Source organism: Panthera uncia, chromosome F1 (genome assembly GCF_023721935.1).
Source record: "Panthera uncia isolate 11264 chromosome F1, Puncia_PCG_1.0, whole genome shotgun sequence".
In the NCBI taxonomy this organism is placed as follows: domain Eukaryota; kingdom Metazoa; phylum Chordata; class Mammalia; order Carnivora; family Felidae; genus Panthera; species Panthera uncia.
In genome coordinates this window covers 65,834,053-65,850,366 of record NC_064813.1, presented here as the reverse complement: position 1 = coordinate 65,850,366, position 16,314 = coordinate 65,834,053, and the positions used below count along the sequence as shown (strand labels likewise).

Genomic DNA, 16,314 nt, shown 5'->3' with positions numbered 1-16,314 from the left:
TCAAAACGTAGTTACAGTCTCTGGTCACGTTCCTCATCCCGTCCTGGGGTCCCCTGACCTCCGAGATGACACGTGGTTTTCAGTTTGCCTGCACGAAGGTTCGCTCTGCTCTAAGTGCCACGCGTCCACCATTACAGTGCCACACAGCATCGGTTCACACCCCGAAACGCCTCCTAGGGTAACGTCTTGACCACGTGTCTTCTCTCTTGCCTTGGTTTGGAGTCGTCGCCTTCGTTTCGTTTTGTCCTTCCGGTCACTTGGCAGCTATTACACGGTTTTTCTCTTTGGTGGCTTACAAAACATTTGTCCTTGACTTAGCGGCAGCTACCACGAGCTGGCACCCTGTCCTTTACCAGCACAACGCGAAGGCCTCGCGGTGCAGGCTAACCCCAACCCCACCGTCTCTGACTCTGGAGCCGCCGAGTCACAAGTCCCAATTCCTGTATTTTATTTATTTATTTATTTATTTTTATTTTTTTTAACGTTTTATTCATTTTTGAGACAGGGAGAGACAGAGCACGAACAGGGGAGGGTCAGAGAGAGGGAGACACAGAATCTGAAACAGGCTCCAGGCTCTGAGCTGTCAGCACAGAGCCCGACGCGGGGCTCGAACTCACGGACCGCGAGATCACGACCTGAGCCGAAGTCCGCTTAACCGACTGAGCCACCCAGGTGCCCCATCAATTCCTGTATTTTAAACACCACGAGAAAGAAGCCCCGGGGCGGCTCAGTCGGTTGAGCGTCTGAGTCTTGATTTCAGCTGAGGTCATGATCCTAGAGTCGTGGGCTGGAGCCCCGCCTTGGGCTCTGTGCTGCGTGTGGAGCCCGCTTAAGATTCTCTCCCTCTCCCTCCCTCCGCACCCTTCTCCCCAGCTTGTGCACGCGCTCGCTCTCTCTAAAACAAAACAGAACACCCCACCATGAGACATCATCCCTTTTGTTTTATGGAGTTTACACACACACGTTTACCATTGTCCTTTGTTTTTTCTTTTTCTTATGACCCAAGATCACCCCACACGTGAGTCGGCCGGTGGTGGTCTCAATTTGGGTTTGTCTGAAGATACCTTTATCTTACCTTCACGTTGGAAAGACGTTCTCGCCCGGCGCCGCATCCCAGACTGGGGGGAGTAGCATCCACCCCGTGGGCTTCCGCGTCGCGGGTGGGACGTGGGCGCTGGTCTGCCGCTCCCTCGAGAGCCCGCTGTCTTGATTGTCCGGTTGCTTCCAAACATTTTCTCTTCGCTTGTGCCTTTCTGCAGACTGCTGTTCTCATTCCTGCAGTTTCCACCACTTGCCCCCCACCCCCCGCTGTGTCCTCCCCTCCCCCCGCCGTGGGAGCTGCCAGCCCGGTGAGTCCCCCCGCGGACACCCTGACGCCGCTCACTCCACTTGGCCCTTTTCCGATCCTGCCAGGTCTGTTTTTGTGGCTTCCAGCGGGAGAACCGGCCAGGCTTAGTCTCGGAGTTCAAGGCTAAACCTCCTGACTTCACTTGCAGAAGGTCTGGATGCAATAGTTTGCTTTGTCTTGGCCTTTTTACCTGAGGTAAGAGTCTTGCCCTATCGGCAGAAGAGGGCAGTAATGACCTTCCTACGCCCCGCCTCCCAGCCCTGACGGGGTGGGGGTGGCGGCATCCTTTAACACCTGTGGCAACTGAACCCCCTTCAACGTCCTCGGGTCCCGCTTTATTAAACCCCCTAAAACCGAGTTTTCTTCGGCCGGCCTCCTCTCCCCCAGAAAGCAAACACCAAGACATCCCGACAACAAAGACCACGTCGTTTATTTACAAAGGCCAGTGTGGAGGTTGGGGAGGTCAGGAGGGAGAGCCACACACACCCTCTCCGGATTGCTCAGGACGCTTTCCCACTCGGGAGACAATTGTGCCCCTCGCGCCTCCATATTCTCAGCCACGGGTCCTCCGAGCAGCTGCGCGAAGCCGCAGAGAGAAGAGGCGACAGGAGCCTCCCCTGCGCTCGACACAGCAACGTCCAATTCCACACCAAAGGCGTCGCCGCGGCCCTCTCCTTCCCTTCCTCAAATAGAACTCTCTGGCCTGGAAGGAAACGGTGAAGGATCCAAAGGCCGGGGCTGCAGGGGTAGGGACCCCTCTACTGTTCCCCGACAGCTTCAGGACCACACTGCCCTTGGGGTGCCCGGTGTCCAGAGGCCCAGGACCTAGCTCCCTGGACTGTGTGCACTCCTGCCCCGGACCAGCCCTCCTGCCTACCTCTCTGGTGGGAGACAGCTCGGAACCAGAAACCAACAAGGAATCTGCTGTCCTATGCCACTCGAGTGTGTGTGTGTGTGTGTGTGTGTGTGTGTGTGTGTGTGAGCACCCACCGCATACACACCCGCTGCTGAGACAGACCCCAATCCCTTCGTGTCTCGTGAGGGGGACTGAGACCCTGGTACCTGGGGATGCAGGCGGGTCCTGGAAACGGAGCCGGCAGGAGCCCCCGTGAACCGTGTCGCTTGGCTTCCTGAGCCCTTCCTGCGGCTCAGACCCCGTTAGCATCTCCAGGGCCCTCTGCCAGGCCTGAGCCTGGACCCCGCCTAAGGGAGCTCCGTGGGGCCTCCACTCCCAAAGTGTCCATTCCAAGTTCCAGCCGCTGAGCCTGCGACTCAGTTCGTTTTCCCATCCCCCTCCTCCAGAAAATCTCCTCCCTCCTTTGCACCCAACTCCATCGGGCCGGTCCAGGGCTCGGTTCCTCACACAGAGTGTGGTGTCTGGTCTCCCCCTTCGGACGGGACATCCCAACAAAGCCTGGATGAAGGGACCAGGATGGGGGGGGGGGGGGGGGGGGATGGAAAAGAGAGCCTGTCCCCACCCCCCCAACCGCCAGCCCTGCTTCAGTGTGTGGTCCCAGCAGGGGTCAGGCTGCAGGTGGAGAGAGAGAGACAGAGGAGTCGCCACAAGTAACCAGACAACAAGCAGAGCCCTAGAGGCACACACGAAGACCCCGCCCCAGTCCCTCCTCCCACCCAGCATGGCCAGGCCACCGCCACCAGAGGTCTACGGGCTGTGCCAGGAGGCGGTGGGGCCAGGAGCTGGGGCCGACCGGCGACACTGTGAAAACCACTTGAACAGCCCTGCTGGAGCAGGGCCCAGAGCAAAGACTCCATAAGAGATGTACAAGTAAACCCAAAATGCGCAGGGCACTGGGGCGAGGCCCGTGCCCCTAAAGTCACCCTGCTGTCTGGAGAGGACGGGGCGGGGAGATGGGCGGCAGGCAAAGGGCAGGGGCCGACAGAGGAGCCAGGCGCTGGCGCCCAGGGAAGGGAGAGGCAGGAGGCGCGGCCGGGGGTTAGGAGAGCTGCGAGCCCAGGAGTCTCTCGATGGCTGCGTTGACGTCCCCTCCTGTGGCAATCAGGGCCTGCAGGTTAGCTTCACGGTTGATGAAGCCCATGGAGTTGAGCTGCTCCAGCTGCTGCTGGAACCGTACTTCCGGCGTCGTCTGCACCTGCAGAGGACGGGCCTCGTGAAGGGGGCGCAGGGCCACCCCCTTCTGGCGTCTGCACCTGCAGAGGACGGGCCTCTCTGAGTCCGAGGTTTACGGCGCAGAGCAGATGACCAGTAGGTCTTCTCCAGCATCCTCTGACCCAACCAGCGGGCAGGGAAGGGTGAGCCTCAGGGGTCACGGAGCCTGCACCCCACATCAGTCAACGACTGTGTAACAGAAGGTGGGGGGTGCCTTTCTGAACATTTCGAAGTAACAGACGGGCCTAGAGCAGCCTATATTCCTAACCACTTTCTGTCCCTGGAGAGGTTAATGGCGCTCCAGAAGCCAAATGGTGTGTGCTCGGTAAGACGCACGGTCTGCACAAAGTCCACCCCCAGCCCTGCCCCCGGCAGTCTTCAAGCAGGGAGCCAGGGGAAAGGCCAGGGAAGGGCCCCAGGAAAGAAGGAACCTGTTCGATCACGGTTAGCCAATCAACAAACACCATTATTTACAGAAGAGAAGGCTTTTCGTGTCTGACACTCCTATATACATCTCCTGGAAATGCTTTCCCAAAGGATGTGCAGGAAGCACTAGCCTTGGCCGTGAAGGAGCCCAGCAGTGACAGGCCGCCCAGCCTCTGATAGGGTGAACGCACTGTCCCCAGAAGGAAAGGTTGTGCCGAGGGTCACAGAAGCCCCCTAACGTGCAGCACGAGAGCCTTCTCCAGGGTTGGGTGCTGCTTCTTCTCACGGTCCGCAGGATCTAAGCCGGACTGGACCTTCCCTGGTGACTCTTGGTCCAACCCTTCTACAGGGTTCTGTAGAACAGAACCTTCTGCAGAGCTGGGCACACTTATGTTTCCGTCAAAAGGGTCCTCCCAGACGAGTTAGGGAAGCCAGGGAAAGGTTAAGGGCCTCACCTGAGGTCAACCCTACTCCTCACCCAATCCCCTAGCCTTGACTTTGCAACACAGGGTTCTAGTTACCTCGTCCCCCAGAACCCTCCGCACTAGTCTTGGAGGCGGAGGCTGATTTAATCACCAAAGGACCCTGTGATAGAAGGAAGCAGCAGTAGGACGTGGTGGTTAAGGTGTGTAAACTCAGGAGCCAGCATACCTTGGCCTCATTACTTACTGGCTGCGTGACTCTGAGCAAGCCACTTACCCTCTCTGGGCCTCAGTTTCCCCCTTTTATAACACAGAGATAGCAGCTTCTTTCCAAGGCTGTTGTGAGGAGTGGAGCGAAGGTGCTCTCGCACACGAGGCATGAGAACGGCCCCCAGAGCCCGGTAAGTTCTATCATTACTCTCGTCTCCATCGCACAGCCGCAAAAGCCAACGTGGAGAAGGCGGCAACCGGCCCAAGGCCAGCAAGGGGCAGACCAAGCCCTGCGGGCGGCGGTCCGGCTGGCTCCAAACCCGCTCTGCCTCTCCAGGCTGCCGCCACCCCCCACACCGCCGGCCCCGCAGCCCCGCGTACCTGGGAGTTCCCGCCCCCTGCCAACAGCTGGACCATCTGCTGCATGAGGTGCTGGGGAGCATTGGGAGCCCCCGCTGGAGAAGGCGTGGCGGGGGGCGCTGGCGAGGAGGTGGGGGCCTCGGGCGCAGACCCAGTGTCGCTGCCTGCCGGGGCCGCCGGGGTCCGGGACATCCCGAAGGAGCCAAGGCTGCAGGCAGGAGAGACCAAGAGGTGGGAGGCAGCCTCTGAGAAAGGGATGGGAACGTGAGGTCCAGAAGGCGGAGCGCACAAGCAGGAGAGCAGACCCTCAGAGCGGCGGGGCGGGGCCTGGCGCGGAGGCGGAGCCAGAGCCTTGTGCCCCTCCCCCCCGCCCCCGGCCCCGCCCTCACCTGGGTACCAGCCCAGGGGCCTCGGTCTGCAGGGTCTGCAGGCCCTGCTGGATCTGCAGCAGGGCCTGCATGGCGCGGGGGTTGGTGAGCACGGACAGGGACTCCGGGTTCTGCATCTGGCGGGAAACAGGCAAAGGAAGGCAGTGGTGGCAGGACGCAGGCGGCCACCCGGAGCTCTGCTCTGCCTCCCCCCCGACCCCACGCCCCGTGTCCCTGGCCCTGAGAGCCTCACCCACCTGCTGCAGGAAGACGGGGAGCTGGAGGCGGAGCTGCTCCTGCAGCTGGGGGTTCCCCGCAAAGAGCGGCACGTTCACCATCATCTGCAGGGTGAAGGCGGGAGGGAGGCCTGGGCCCACCCGCCCTCAGAATCCCGGCGGCCTGTCTCCCTCGGCACCCCCACCGCCGTGGGAGATCTGGGTCCCCGTGCATCCCGAAGGCCTCCCGGGGGCAGTGAGAGGAGACGGAACCGCGCTCCGGGCCTCGGGCCAGGGCTTGCAGCCCCGCGCCTGGCGTTGACGGTGTCCCCAAGTACAGGGCGACTGAGCACCACGCCACGTTCCGGGCGCTCTACTCGTATGAGCTCACTGCGCCCCCCGGGACGCCGTGAGGGAGGGGCCACCGCCACGGCCACGTACAGGTGAGCAAACTTGGAGGCTCGGGAGGGGCTGAACTCACGCAGCTGGGGGGGACGGGACCAGAGACAGGAGCCCAGGCCGTCTGGCTCCCGCGGCTCCCGCCCACTGCGCAGGACCTGCCCCCGCACCGCGTACCTGAGCAGCGAAGTCGGGGTTCTGGGCCAGCGTCTGCATCATGCTGCGCATGTAGGGGGCAGAGATAACGTTCTGCATCAGCTGCGGGTTTTCAGAGATCTGCTGGAGGAGAGCCTGCATCTCGGGGCTGTTGAACACTCCTAGCACGAGGAGGAAGACGACAAGGACAAAGGGGTCCAGATGGAAACCAGATGCCTGCCCCTCTTCCATCTCCCTTACTTCCAACGTTGAGCCGTTAGGGAGCTCAGAGGGGCGGCGAAAAGCCGACCCCAGTTCAGGGGCGTGGGCCCCAGCTCTGGCCTTGCTTCCGCCCGGCCCCTCTCCCAGCTGCTCTACGGACAAGCAGGTTGGAAACTGGGTCTCATTCCCCCCCCCCCCCCCCCCACCGGGGCCGTTCCAGGAAAGGGTCTGACAGAGGTCACATAGGCTCGTGGTTGGCAGTCTTTCTTAGTGGCAGAGGCCCTTTCCTCAAACCAGATGTCACTCCGAACCAAGTGTGACAAGGGACTGGCTGGAGCCCCTCCCACTCAGTCCTTTCTCCTTCTGGGGAAAGTCCGGACCCCCGGACTCAGGAGTACAATTTGAAAGCCACGGGTCATAAGGGGACTGGAGCACACGGAGGGGAAGGGACTCTCCTGATCGAGGTGCCACCCCCCCCCCCCCCCCCCAGGGCATCTACCAGAGACGTCCCCGGGGTCACATGTACAGTCACAGTCCAGATAGTGGGGCCTCCCCAAGGGTTGTGCACAGCCCGCCCCTGTCTGTCCATGGCAAGTCCACACATCCTTCTCCCCCAGCCTCACACCTGCCTGTCCCTGGGAGCACCCGGTTCCTCCCACACCCACTTGCCCAGGTTGACCCATTTGCCTGGATGGTACCAGCAGTGCTGAGCGCTTCGGAGTGGGGCCTGCTTTACTCTGTGCCGTCACTCAGGCTGCTCCAGGGACGTCAGGACACAGCCCAAACCACCCCTCATCCCAAGGGGGCAGAGCTTCTGCCCCAGGCTGCAGACCCCCCCCCCTCCGGGGCTTCAGTACAGGCTCACCTGTCTTCAGGAGGCTGCAGCAGTGCGAGCCCCATTCAGTCCTGGGGCAGAGGGACTACCCTGGTGACCCCACTAAGCTCCTTCCAGCCCAGGACATACCTGACCCCAGGCTAGCCGCATTGATCCCAAAGGGGTTGGAGACTGTCGGGTGCACCTGGCTGGTCCCCGATCCTCCGGTGCCCTCCCCCCCGGACCCGGGGGCCTGGGAGGTGGGGGGCGAGGGGCTCCAGGGGTTAGGGAGGGGCTCTCGGTTCTCAGTCCGCAGAGGCTGGGAGGACGAGCTGTCGGAGTTCCCGGCCAGGGAAGAGAAGGGGTTGTTGCCAAACTGGGAGGAGGGAAAGGTTCTGGGTTAAGGACCGAAACAAACCAGGGTGAGGGCTAGGCCCCCCGCGCCTCTCACCTAACAGCCTCCCCTCCCTGGGAGAGGGAGGGGGTGGGAGGTCCCGGAGGCCCTCAGCTCCAGTTCTGGCCTGGAGACGGGCAGCCACACCCTCACCTTGCAGGGTGGGAGGTGGCCAGTGCAGGAGCGGCCAGGGGATGAGGAAACCCCTCAGGTAACTGGAAACTTCCCGCCTTCCCCGAGGGCTCCAAAGACTTGGTCTCTAGTCTCCTTTGTGCCCTGTGGTACTTTACACACACCTCCTCATCGCGTAAGGACACATAGGTCTTCCTCAGGTCTTCAGGGGCACAGGCAAGGTCACCTTTGCGCCCCACCCTTCCCCTGACACTAGTAGGTGCTCAATAAATAATTGTTGGCTTGAGGGGAGCTGGCTCTCTGCTTCAGCCCTGGGCTGCCTCTAGGCGTCCCCCTGTCCAGCCGTCTTGGTCCAATAGGACCTCCCCAGAAGCCCAGGTCTTCTTCATGGCATTCTGTCCCTCCAAGCACACGCAGGGGAGCCCCTCAGGGGCCCTCATCTCCGGCTGAGCGTGCCCTCCTTCCGCTGCTTCCCCCGCACAGCCTTCTCCTCGGCCTCCTTCCTTCAGCTACATAGGCCTCCTCAGCACCAGGCTGCCTGCTGTCCCCCAGGATGGCCTCGGGGTCGGCACCCCATCACATGGCGTGCTGCCCAAGGTGGCAATGGAACTTCCTCTGGATCCCCCGGCACCCAGGCAAGAGCTCTGTCCAGCGCTGTGCTCGCTGAGGGAGTCTGTGCCCTATTTCCCTGCTCCAGCCCCCCCATCCTGAGGTCCTGGGTGGTCCTCAGCTGCACAGCTTCAGCCCCTTGTCACCGCGGGGTCTCCTGCTCATTCAGAGCAGGTCGTGGGGACCAGAGCAGCCAAGGCCCTCCAGCTCTGAGCCGGGCTTCCTCCGCCTTACCAGATGCCTGCTGGGATGACAGCCAGTAGGCCAGGGTCTGTGTACCCCAGCCTCAGGCTTTGTCCCTATTTCACACTTCCTGTTCTGGTAACTCACCTGGCACCCACCACCGCTGAGTTCTGGGCCCCCTAGTTTTCCCCATGCTGTCTATAGACTGAATCTCTTTCTGACCACCCTCGGGCAATCACAGCTGCCATTTATTGAGCACCTACTATGTACCAGGCATGTTTCTTCTAATGTTTACAGTAGCCCTCCAATGTACCAGTTCTCAAAGTGTGGTCCTGGGACCCTTGCAAGGCTTAACCCTGGTTTTAGAATTCTGAGATGCTATCTGCCGTTTTTCACTCTTGTTGTTTTCATGAGTGTTCAGTGGCGTTTTCCAGAGGCTATGTGACATGTGATGCTGCACCAGACCGAGCGCGGAAGCAGAACTGGGTCCCACAGCAAGCCAGATGGCAAGGGAGTCTGCAAAAGTTAGAACAAGGCAGCTCTCCTCTAAAGTTTTGTTTTGGAAAATTAAGTTATTTTTTAAGCGAACGCGCTTTTTATATTAACGTGTAGGGTATTTACTGTCATTTTAAAACGAATTAATCGACCTTCTGTAAGTTTCTCGGTCTTAATTGCAGATACAGTGGCTATCAAGAGACCCAACCCACAAAAAGAAAACCTTTTTGAGGTCCTCAATAATTCTTAAGGGTATAAAGGGGTCCTGAGGCCAAAAGGGTCAAGAATCACGGCTGTATTATATCACTTCCATTTTGAAAACATGGACGCTAAGACTCAGAAAGGTTAAGCAGCTAACTTAAAACTGCACCACCAAAAGTGGTGCATTAGGTATTTGAACCCAGGTTTGCCGACGCCAAAAGTCTGTTCCTTTAGTTATTCCAGTGGTTCTTACAATTCGGCCTGCATCAGAGTTAGCCGGAGGGCTTGTTATAAGCCTTTCTCAGCTCCTTGGTTTTTTTTTTTTTTTAACCAGATGCATGCATTACTTGGATATACGTTTTTAATTAAATACTTAAATAAAACTTAAACAAATTCCTTTAAAAACTCATAGTTGATCCCGACGAGCACGTTCTAAGATTTGCAACAGCACTGCCAAGAATAACCAAGAAGACGCAGGAGAGTAAGGTGAGGGGTTTGCTCTACCAGAAGCCCAGGCTTAATTAGGACAATGTGGTATCACTGCAAGGACAGACGGACCGACCAGCGGGCCCGCGCACAGTCAGCTAGACTCACACTTATCTGTGGAGATTTGGTGTGGGACGGAGGCGGCGTGAACAAGGAAATCTGTTGGGACAGCACAGACCACGCAGGATGTGGTGCTCTCGTCCACAAGGAAAAAGGAACATGAGATCCCACCCTCCCGCCTGGGCCCTGGTTTGGGGTGTGTGTGTGTGTTCCGTTCGTGAAACTCCATCAAGCCGCACGCTTATGATGTGTGTCCCTTTCTGAAGCTATGTTATTCTCCAAGAAAAGTATTCGTAGGAAATGTTTTTAAAAAGCAGGTTAAAATTATATGAACGGCAGCATGCCACTTCTAGGAGGTTTAAAAATATGCAAAACAATACTCTACATTATTTACAGATACAAACATAGGCCATAAAAGAATCAAGGCGGTAAACACCAACTTCTCGGTGGCAGTTAGCTCTGGAGAGGGAAGGAGCTGTAAACTGGGGCAGGGCTGCATGAAGCTACACTTCTTTCTGTAAAGCCTTATTTGCAAGTATAAAATACGCCCAGGAAATTATAAAAAACACTAACAGTAGTCACCTCTGAGGTAGAAAAGAGGTGGCTGGGAGATGGAACCAGAAGGACGGATCCCCTACTGTTTACTTTGTATAACTTCGGAACTTTGAGGTGTGTAAATATTTGTATCACGTATTTAGTGTAAATTAAACTTAAAGAAAAAAAAGAAACCAAAAGGCACTGATACTACGTTCAGGGACGTGAAAGGATGTTGTACTTTTGTGTATACTTCTTACATATTTGGAAGAATCCCTAAGGTACTTTTCAAAGTGCATATTCCCAGGGCCTGATTCCAGAGATTGAGTCAGTAAGAGGCTCGAAGGTGGGAACCAGGAATCTGACGATCGGCGAGCCCCCCTGGGTGATTCTGATGCAGGTGATCCAAGGACCACACTTGAGACACACTGCCTGCCCCACGGCCCCTGAGCCCCCGGGGCAAGAAGTTGTCGGAGGCTTTGCACGCTACACCCCGCCCCGCTTCCCTGGGGAATTCTGCTACCTTCCACCCTGCTGCCCCGCCCCATGCCAGGCTGGACCACCCCCGCCTGTGCTGTGAGAACCGCTCTCAAGCCAAGGCCCACTGTCGGAGGGCTGCGTAGGCAAAGAGGCTGACTTGGATCCGGGGATAGGGAATCCTGAGCCCAAACAGCCCTCCCACAGCCCAGCCCCTGGTCCCACCTGTTCCCGGGCAGCACTGAACATCGGCTCTTGGATGTCTGTGTACATGCGGCGGAGGGCGTTATACCCTCCGGGGATGCTCTCCAGGTTGCTCAGGGCCCGGTCCTGGTTCCGCATCATTTCTTGCATCATGGCTGGATTTCGAGCAAGCTCCATGGTCTGGTGGAGAAGGGAGAGAGACAGGAAGAACCCCAGAACCCGGGGGGGCACCAGGCTTGGACGGGGGTGGGCCCTGAGGAGGAGGTCTGTCCCAGGACTAGGGTCCAGGGCCCAGGAACTGCCCCACAGCGGCAGGGTGGCAGGTAAATTCCTCCCTCTACTGTCATCTTGGCTCTGTCCCTGCCTGCAAGGGTAGTCTGCCTGGCTTAGTGCTGCGGTACAATGACCCAGGGGTGGGGGGGGCGAGGACAGCAACTTCTCTTCCTCAGGTTCAGGAGGCCCTCGAACCTGAGGCCCTCGGAAGTACAGGGAGCAAAAGGAAACTGGTAGGAAAGGACATGAGGAGGAGGAGGAGGAGTAAGCAGAGGAGAGTAACATCTGAGCACCTATGATACACAGGCACCCAGCTAAGTAATTCACACAACGGAAGTCACGTGCTCCCCATGATAATTGTCCCAAGGAGATATTTCTGTCCCTATTCTGCAGATGAGGAAATAGGCTGAGACTCACTGGGGACACACAGCCGGTTAGTGGTGGGGCCAGGTTTTGAGGCCAGATCACTCTGTCTGTCCAAGACCACACTGCGGTTCCCAGAAGATGACCATAAGTTGGGGAGGGAAAGGATTCACGCTGGGGCGACACGACCAGCACCCTCTAACCCCACCCCCAGGTCTCCGGCCTGGCCAAACCTTGAGAAACCCGTGGACGGGATGGGGGCTCACTTTCAATAAGGGCTGGCCTGTGTCAACCCAGGGGACAACAGTGCATGACGGGGGACAAAGGGCACCCTGCCTGGGATGCCTTCCCTGTCCCTACTCCCAAGTCCCTCCACAAGTGCTCACTAAAGCACCTTTACGTCTAAGACGGGACCCTGACTCCTTACCCCATAATTCACTCATTCTCTAAGTGTTTCCAGAGTGACTTCCACGCACAGGAGCAATTCTAGGCAGGGAAGAAAACACCCGCAAGTCCTTGCTCTGAAGGCACTTATCTCCAGGGGAACCCAGCACCGGTGCCCACGGCTCCGCTGACGTCATCTCTCCTCTTCCCCCGGGGGACTGGGCCATGAGACAGGGCTCCCGAAGCCTGACACGCCGCCGCTGCCGGGCGTCCTTCGGCCACCAGCCCTGCCCGGCCCAGCCGCGACGCTCCCCGAACACCCTACACCCAGGCCTCTGCACGTGCTGTCCCTCAGGCCTGAACACTCTCCTCTTTTTCTTCCTCCGGCTCATGATTCCTCCTCTGGGTCTCAGCGTGGCTGACACTTCCTCCAGAGCCTCCTCTGAGCGCTCCCCCCCTCCCCGGGGCCAGGAGCCCTTCTCTTAGGGGATCCCGCGACTATGACATCACCAACCACGCCACGTTACTACTGCGCGCTTGCTTGTCCCATTTCCTTTTAAGACCAGAAGTTCCTGGAAAGCCAGGCCTGTGCCTTGTCGTCACTACACCCCCAGTGCTCCAAACAGGGCTGCCGGATGAGTAAGTCACCAAATAAGCCAAGGCAGGGCGAGGTGGGAAGAGTCCCACCGGTGTCTTGCCCGTCCCCACCCCAACCTTCTCTCACACCCACCTGCCTCATGAGCTCCGGGTTGTTGAGCATGTGGCTGATCTCAGGGTTCCGCTCCATCAACTGCTGCATCTGGGGGTTGGCCATGATCATGTGGCGCATCAGGTCGGGGTTAGACATCATGTCCTGGACCAGGGGGTTCTCCATGATCTGCGACAGCATCTCGGGGTTGGACATCAGCTGTCTCTGCATTTGCTGCTGCAGCTCCATGAAGTTGGCGGAGCCCAGGCCCAGGCTGCCCAGGCCCAGGAGGCCCCCAAAGCCAGCTGCGGGGAGGGGCCAGGGTCACGGCCGGCCGCAAAACCCTGCCCCCACCTGGCCACAGCCGCCGAATGCAGGCCTCCGCGACGGGCCCTGTCTGCTTCTGGCATCTCCCCTTTCCAACCCTTCCCCGGGCCCAAGCCCTGGCCCGCTGCCGGCAGAGACGGGAGCCTAGCAGACCGAGATCTCTCCGGAAGCCGAGGCCGAGAGCCGGAGCCGGGCACGGCACTGAGCAAAGAGACGGCGACCAGCGATGGCCTGCTGAATGAGCCTAGACACTCCCCAGCTGGCTGCTGCTGGACCCACTCTGTCCCCAAACTCCAATATCCTCACCCAGCATTCCCCACGTCCGCAACCTCATTTCTCCCGTCCCCTTAACGTTCACCCATGCTCCCCTCCTCCGGGAGGCCCTCATAGACGGATGTCCTCCCCTGCTCCGCTCAAGCAGCAATGTCTGGAACCCTATGTCCAGGGGTTCCCTGTCCCCATCAGACCAGGAGCAGGGACCATGTTTCTGCCTCCTCTTGGCTCTCCCCCGCGCCCTAGCCCAAAGCAGGACTGTGACCTCCTCCCTCAGGGCTTACAGAGTATGGATGCAGTAGCGCTGGGGGGTCCCTCCCCAGCCCCTGGGGAGGGCCCCCCCCCACTGCTCCTCCGGCTTCCGCTGCCAGCATCCGAAGTGGCGCTGCCAGAGGTGGAGGGCTGGGCAGGGGCGGCGGGTGAAGCAGGCGTGGTGGAGGGTGCCGAGGCAGGGTCTGGAGTGGACGGGGAGGAAGCAGTGGTGGCAGCTGGGTCTGGAGCCCTGAGGACACAGAAGTGAAGTCCCAGCTGAGGTGAGCTCCAGAGGGAAGACGGTGATCTCAGAGGAGGACTTTCGGTGCTCTACTACCCTATCACAAGCCACCTCCTGAGCAGCCCTCAGGCGGGGGTGCAGTAACGCTGGGGGCAGTTAGTAATTCAGGCCGAGGGAGAAGCTAGCACCATCTGCCTCCGGGGCATTCTGGGAGAGGTGAGTCCCGGACCTTGCAGGGCCCTCCAGGTACAGGTGAGTGACGGGGAGGGGGGGGGGGGGGGGGAGGCCTGATCGGAAGTTGGATGTGCTCCTCTCCTGGACTTACTTCTGAGGGGTCTTGATGACCAGATGGACAGTGAGCCCATCCTTGATCCCATGCTGGTTCAGGGTGTCCCCATCCTTGAGGATCTTGCCTGCGAAGATCAGGACCAGCTGATCCTGCTGAGCCTTAAACCTCCTGGAGATCTCCTCTTTGAACTGTGGTCAGGAGGCAGAAGTCACTGTGGAGGCTCCTGGGCTCCACTCCCCAGGGACCCTGCCTCTAGCCCCCCGGGGAAGTCCCTTCTGTAGTCTCAACTCCATCCAGCCTGCTGCAATAAGCAGGCCCCTTTGTTAACCAAAGAGAAGGACCGGTGACGTCCCCTCTCAGCTCAACCCCTGGGGTCTCCCACCCCATAAGGCCCTTGCTGCTTCCTGCCACCCCCTCCGCAGTCCCTCTGCCCAGCTCCCTGTGAGGGCCCTGCCCTGCTGGCCCCTGCCCATCCCAACTCCTGCAACAGCCTTCCACCCAGGCCCTGTCCACCCCACCCCACCCCGCCCCGCCTCCGTTCTCAGACCCCAACTTTCCTCACACCCAGCCATCTTGCAACAACTAGGACAAACGCATCCCAGCAGTGACTCCTCAGGAGTTAAGAGTCTCAGTCCCATGAGATACGTATGAGTCATTATCTCCATTTTAAAGGTGAGAAAACTGAGGCTCAGAGCAGTTACGTAACTGCACTGAAACGCAGGACTTGACCTCAAAGCCCCAGCTCTTGACCAAACACACTGTCTCTCAATTCAAGCTGACTTCAAATTCAGCTTTGCAGGGCAGAGAATGTAAGTTCTGGAATGCAGTCACTTCACAAGGGGGGAGAGGGAGCAGTGATGGCACTAAAGACTGGCTTGGGAGAGCGAGACTCCCCAAATCTATCAGCTCTCCCCTCCAAAACAAACTTAAACCAAAACAGACACTCTCAGTAAAGAGTGCACTTGCTAAGCAAACGCAGCTTCCAGAGCCCTTCCTTCCAACCAGATGGCCTGTGTTAAGCCCCGCCTGCGTGAAATTGTGGAGCAGCCACAGGAGGTGCGAACACAGGAAAAGCTCCCTCATTCACTCATTCAACACACTTTTATTGAGCACCTACTGCACACCGTAAGTCCCAGAGAGGCCGAGGGCCCACCGTAACCCCCTCGATTTGGGAGCGTCGGAAGGATCCGGGCCCGGGGAAATGCTCCCCCGGCGCCCCGCGTCCCAGAACCCGGAGGCGCCCCCCGCCCGCTCTCCTGGCGCAGCGCCGTGCCCGGAGCCCTCCCGGCCTCGGCGCCCCGGCTCCCCGGCCATTCCCCGCGGCGCACGCTGCCCTCAAGGCCCTGGTCCTTCCCCTGCGCGGTGCCAGGTGCCCCCCTCCCCACTCTCCGCCACGCCCCCAGCCCAGGCCACAAGGCGCGCCCCGGCCTCGCGTCCGCCGCACGCGCCGCGCTCGCCGGCTCCCTCTCGCCGGACGCCCCCAGCCCCGCTCCGCGCCTCCCGCCCCTCCGAGAGCCTGCGGGGCCCCCGCCCGCCGCCCCAGCGCCTCGGGGCCACCCCTCTCTTCGCAGACCCCTCCTCCGCGACCCTCGCCGCGCGTACTACCTCCTTGACGGAGGCTCGATCGCAGATCACGATTTCCTCCTTGTCCTTGGGGGTCTTGACGGTGACCCGAATGGGGGGCCTGGCCTCGGCCCCGCTCGGCTCCGCCATGCCGCCGCCGCCACCCGGCCGCCCGCCAGCCCGCCCCGGCTCCTCCTCCTCCTCCTCCTCCTCCTCCTCCTCCTCCCCGCCCGGCCGGCCGGCTCGACTCCGGCCTCCGCCCCTCCGCACCCCCCCCCCCTGCCCTGCCCTCCCCTCCCCGCGGCCGCGCCGCCCTCCGGACCAGCGGCGCCCACAGCGCCCCGGGCGGCCTGGGGGGGCACTGCAGCCGGGGCCGCGCCGCCGCACCGGGCCTCACGGGGCGGGGCGGGCTCCCCACGACAGCCGGCAGCCAGCCCAGGCCGGCCGCCTCCGCGGGGACTCCCGCTCGCGGACAAAACGCTGTCCCCTCACCGCGTTGGCTCCGTTCCCGGGCCCCTCCCGCCTCGGAGGCTGAGTTCGCCCACTTCTGGACGTCCACCCAAGATCTCACCTCTAGGACTGACTATGCCCCCGAAGGTCGTGGCCTGCACGACGTTACTAAGTACGGCTCCGGGAGCCTGGGTTCGGCAGGCGCGGCCTTTCTGAGCCTTTCTCATCCCACAGGGCCGTGCATAACGTAGGAAACTGCTTTCAAAAGTAACAAACGTGTGCCTGACAAATACGGGGATTGCTGTTTTCAGTTACTGGTCGTGGATTGTCAAACGGGCATGATGACGCTTCTGTCCCCGGGGAGGGGTTAAACGTCCTTTCAGTACTGC

General features: G+C 60.0%; 1 protein-coding gene across 6 annotated transcripts; it reads right to left on the bottom strand.

Annotated features, from left to right (window-relative positions):
• Positions 1-1,753: 1,753 nt before the first annotated feature.
• Positions 1,754-15,683, bottom strand: UBQLN4 (ubiquilin 4). 6 transcript variants are annotated; one of them, XM_049634819.1, is made up of 12 exons: positions 15,518-15,683; positions 13,949-14,100; positions 13,415-13,632; positions 12,573-12,835; positions 10,844-11,002; positions 7,198-7,423; positions 6,054-6,193; positions 5,520-5,603; positions 5,284-5,399; positions 4,916-5,139; positions 2,411-3,517; positions 1,754-2,051 (listed from the first exon to the last, which is right to left on the bottom strand). In XM_049634819.1, the coding sequence occupies exons 1-11, from the start codon at positions 15,623-15,625 to the stop codon at positions 3,366-3,368; spliced, it is 1,842 nt and encodes a 613-aa protein (XP_049490776.1). In that variant the 5' UTR covers positions 15,626-15,683; the 3' UTR covers positions 1,754-2,051; positions 2,411-3,365. The 6 variants fall into 6 exon arrangements, with proteins under 6 accessions (XP_049490776.1, XP_049490778.1, XP_049490780.1 ...); XM_049634821.1 differs by having other exon boundaries at positions 2,411-3,459; positions 4,916-5,102; positions 15,518-15,682; XM_049634823.1 differs by lacking the exon at positions 1,754-2,051 and having other exon boundaries at positions 3,291-3,459.
• Between the last annotated feature and the right edge of the window lie 631 nt (positions 15,684-16,314).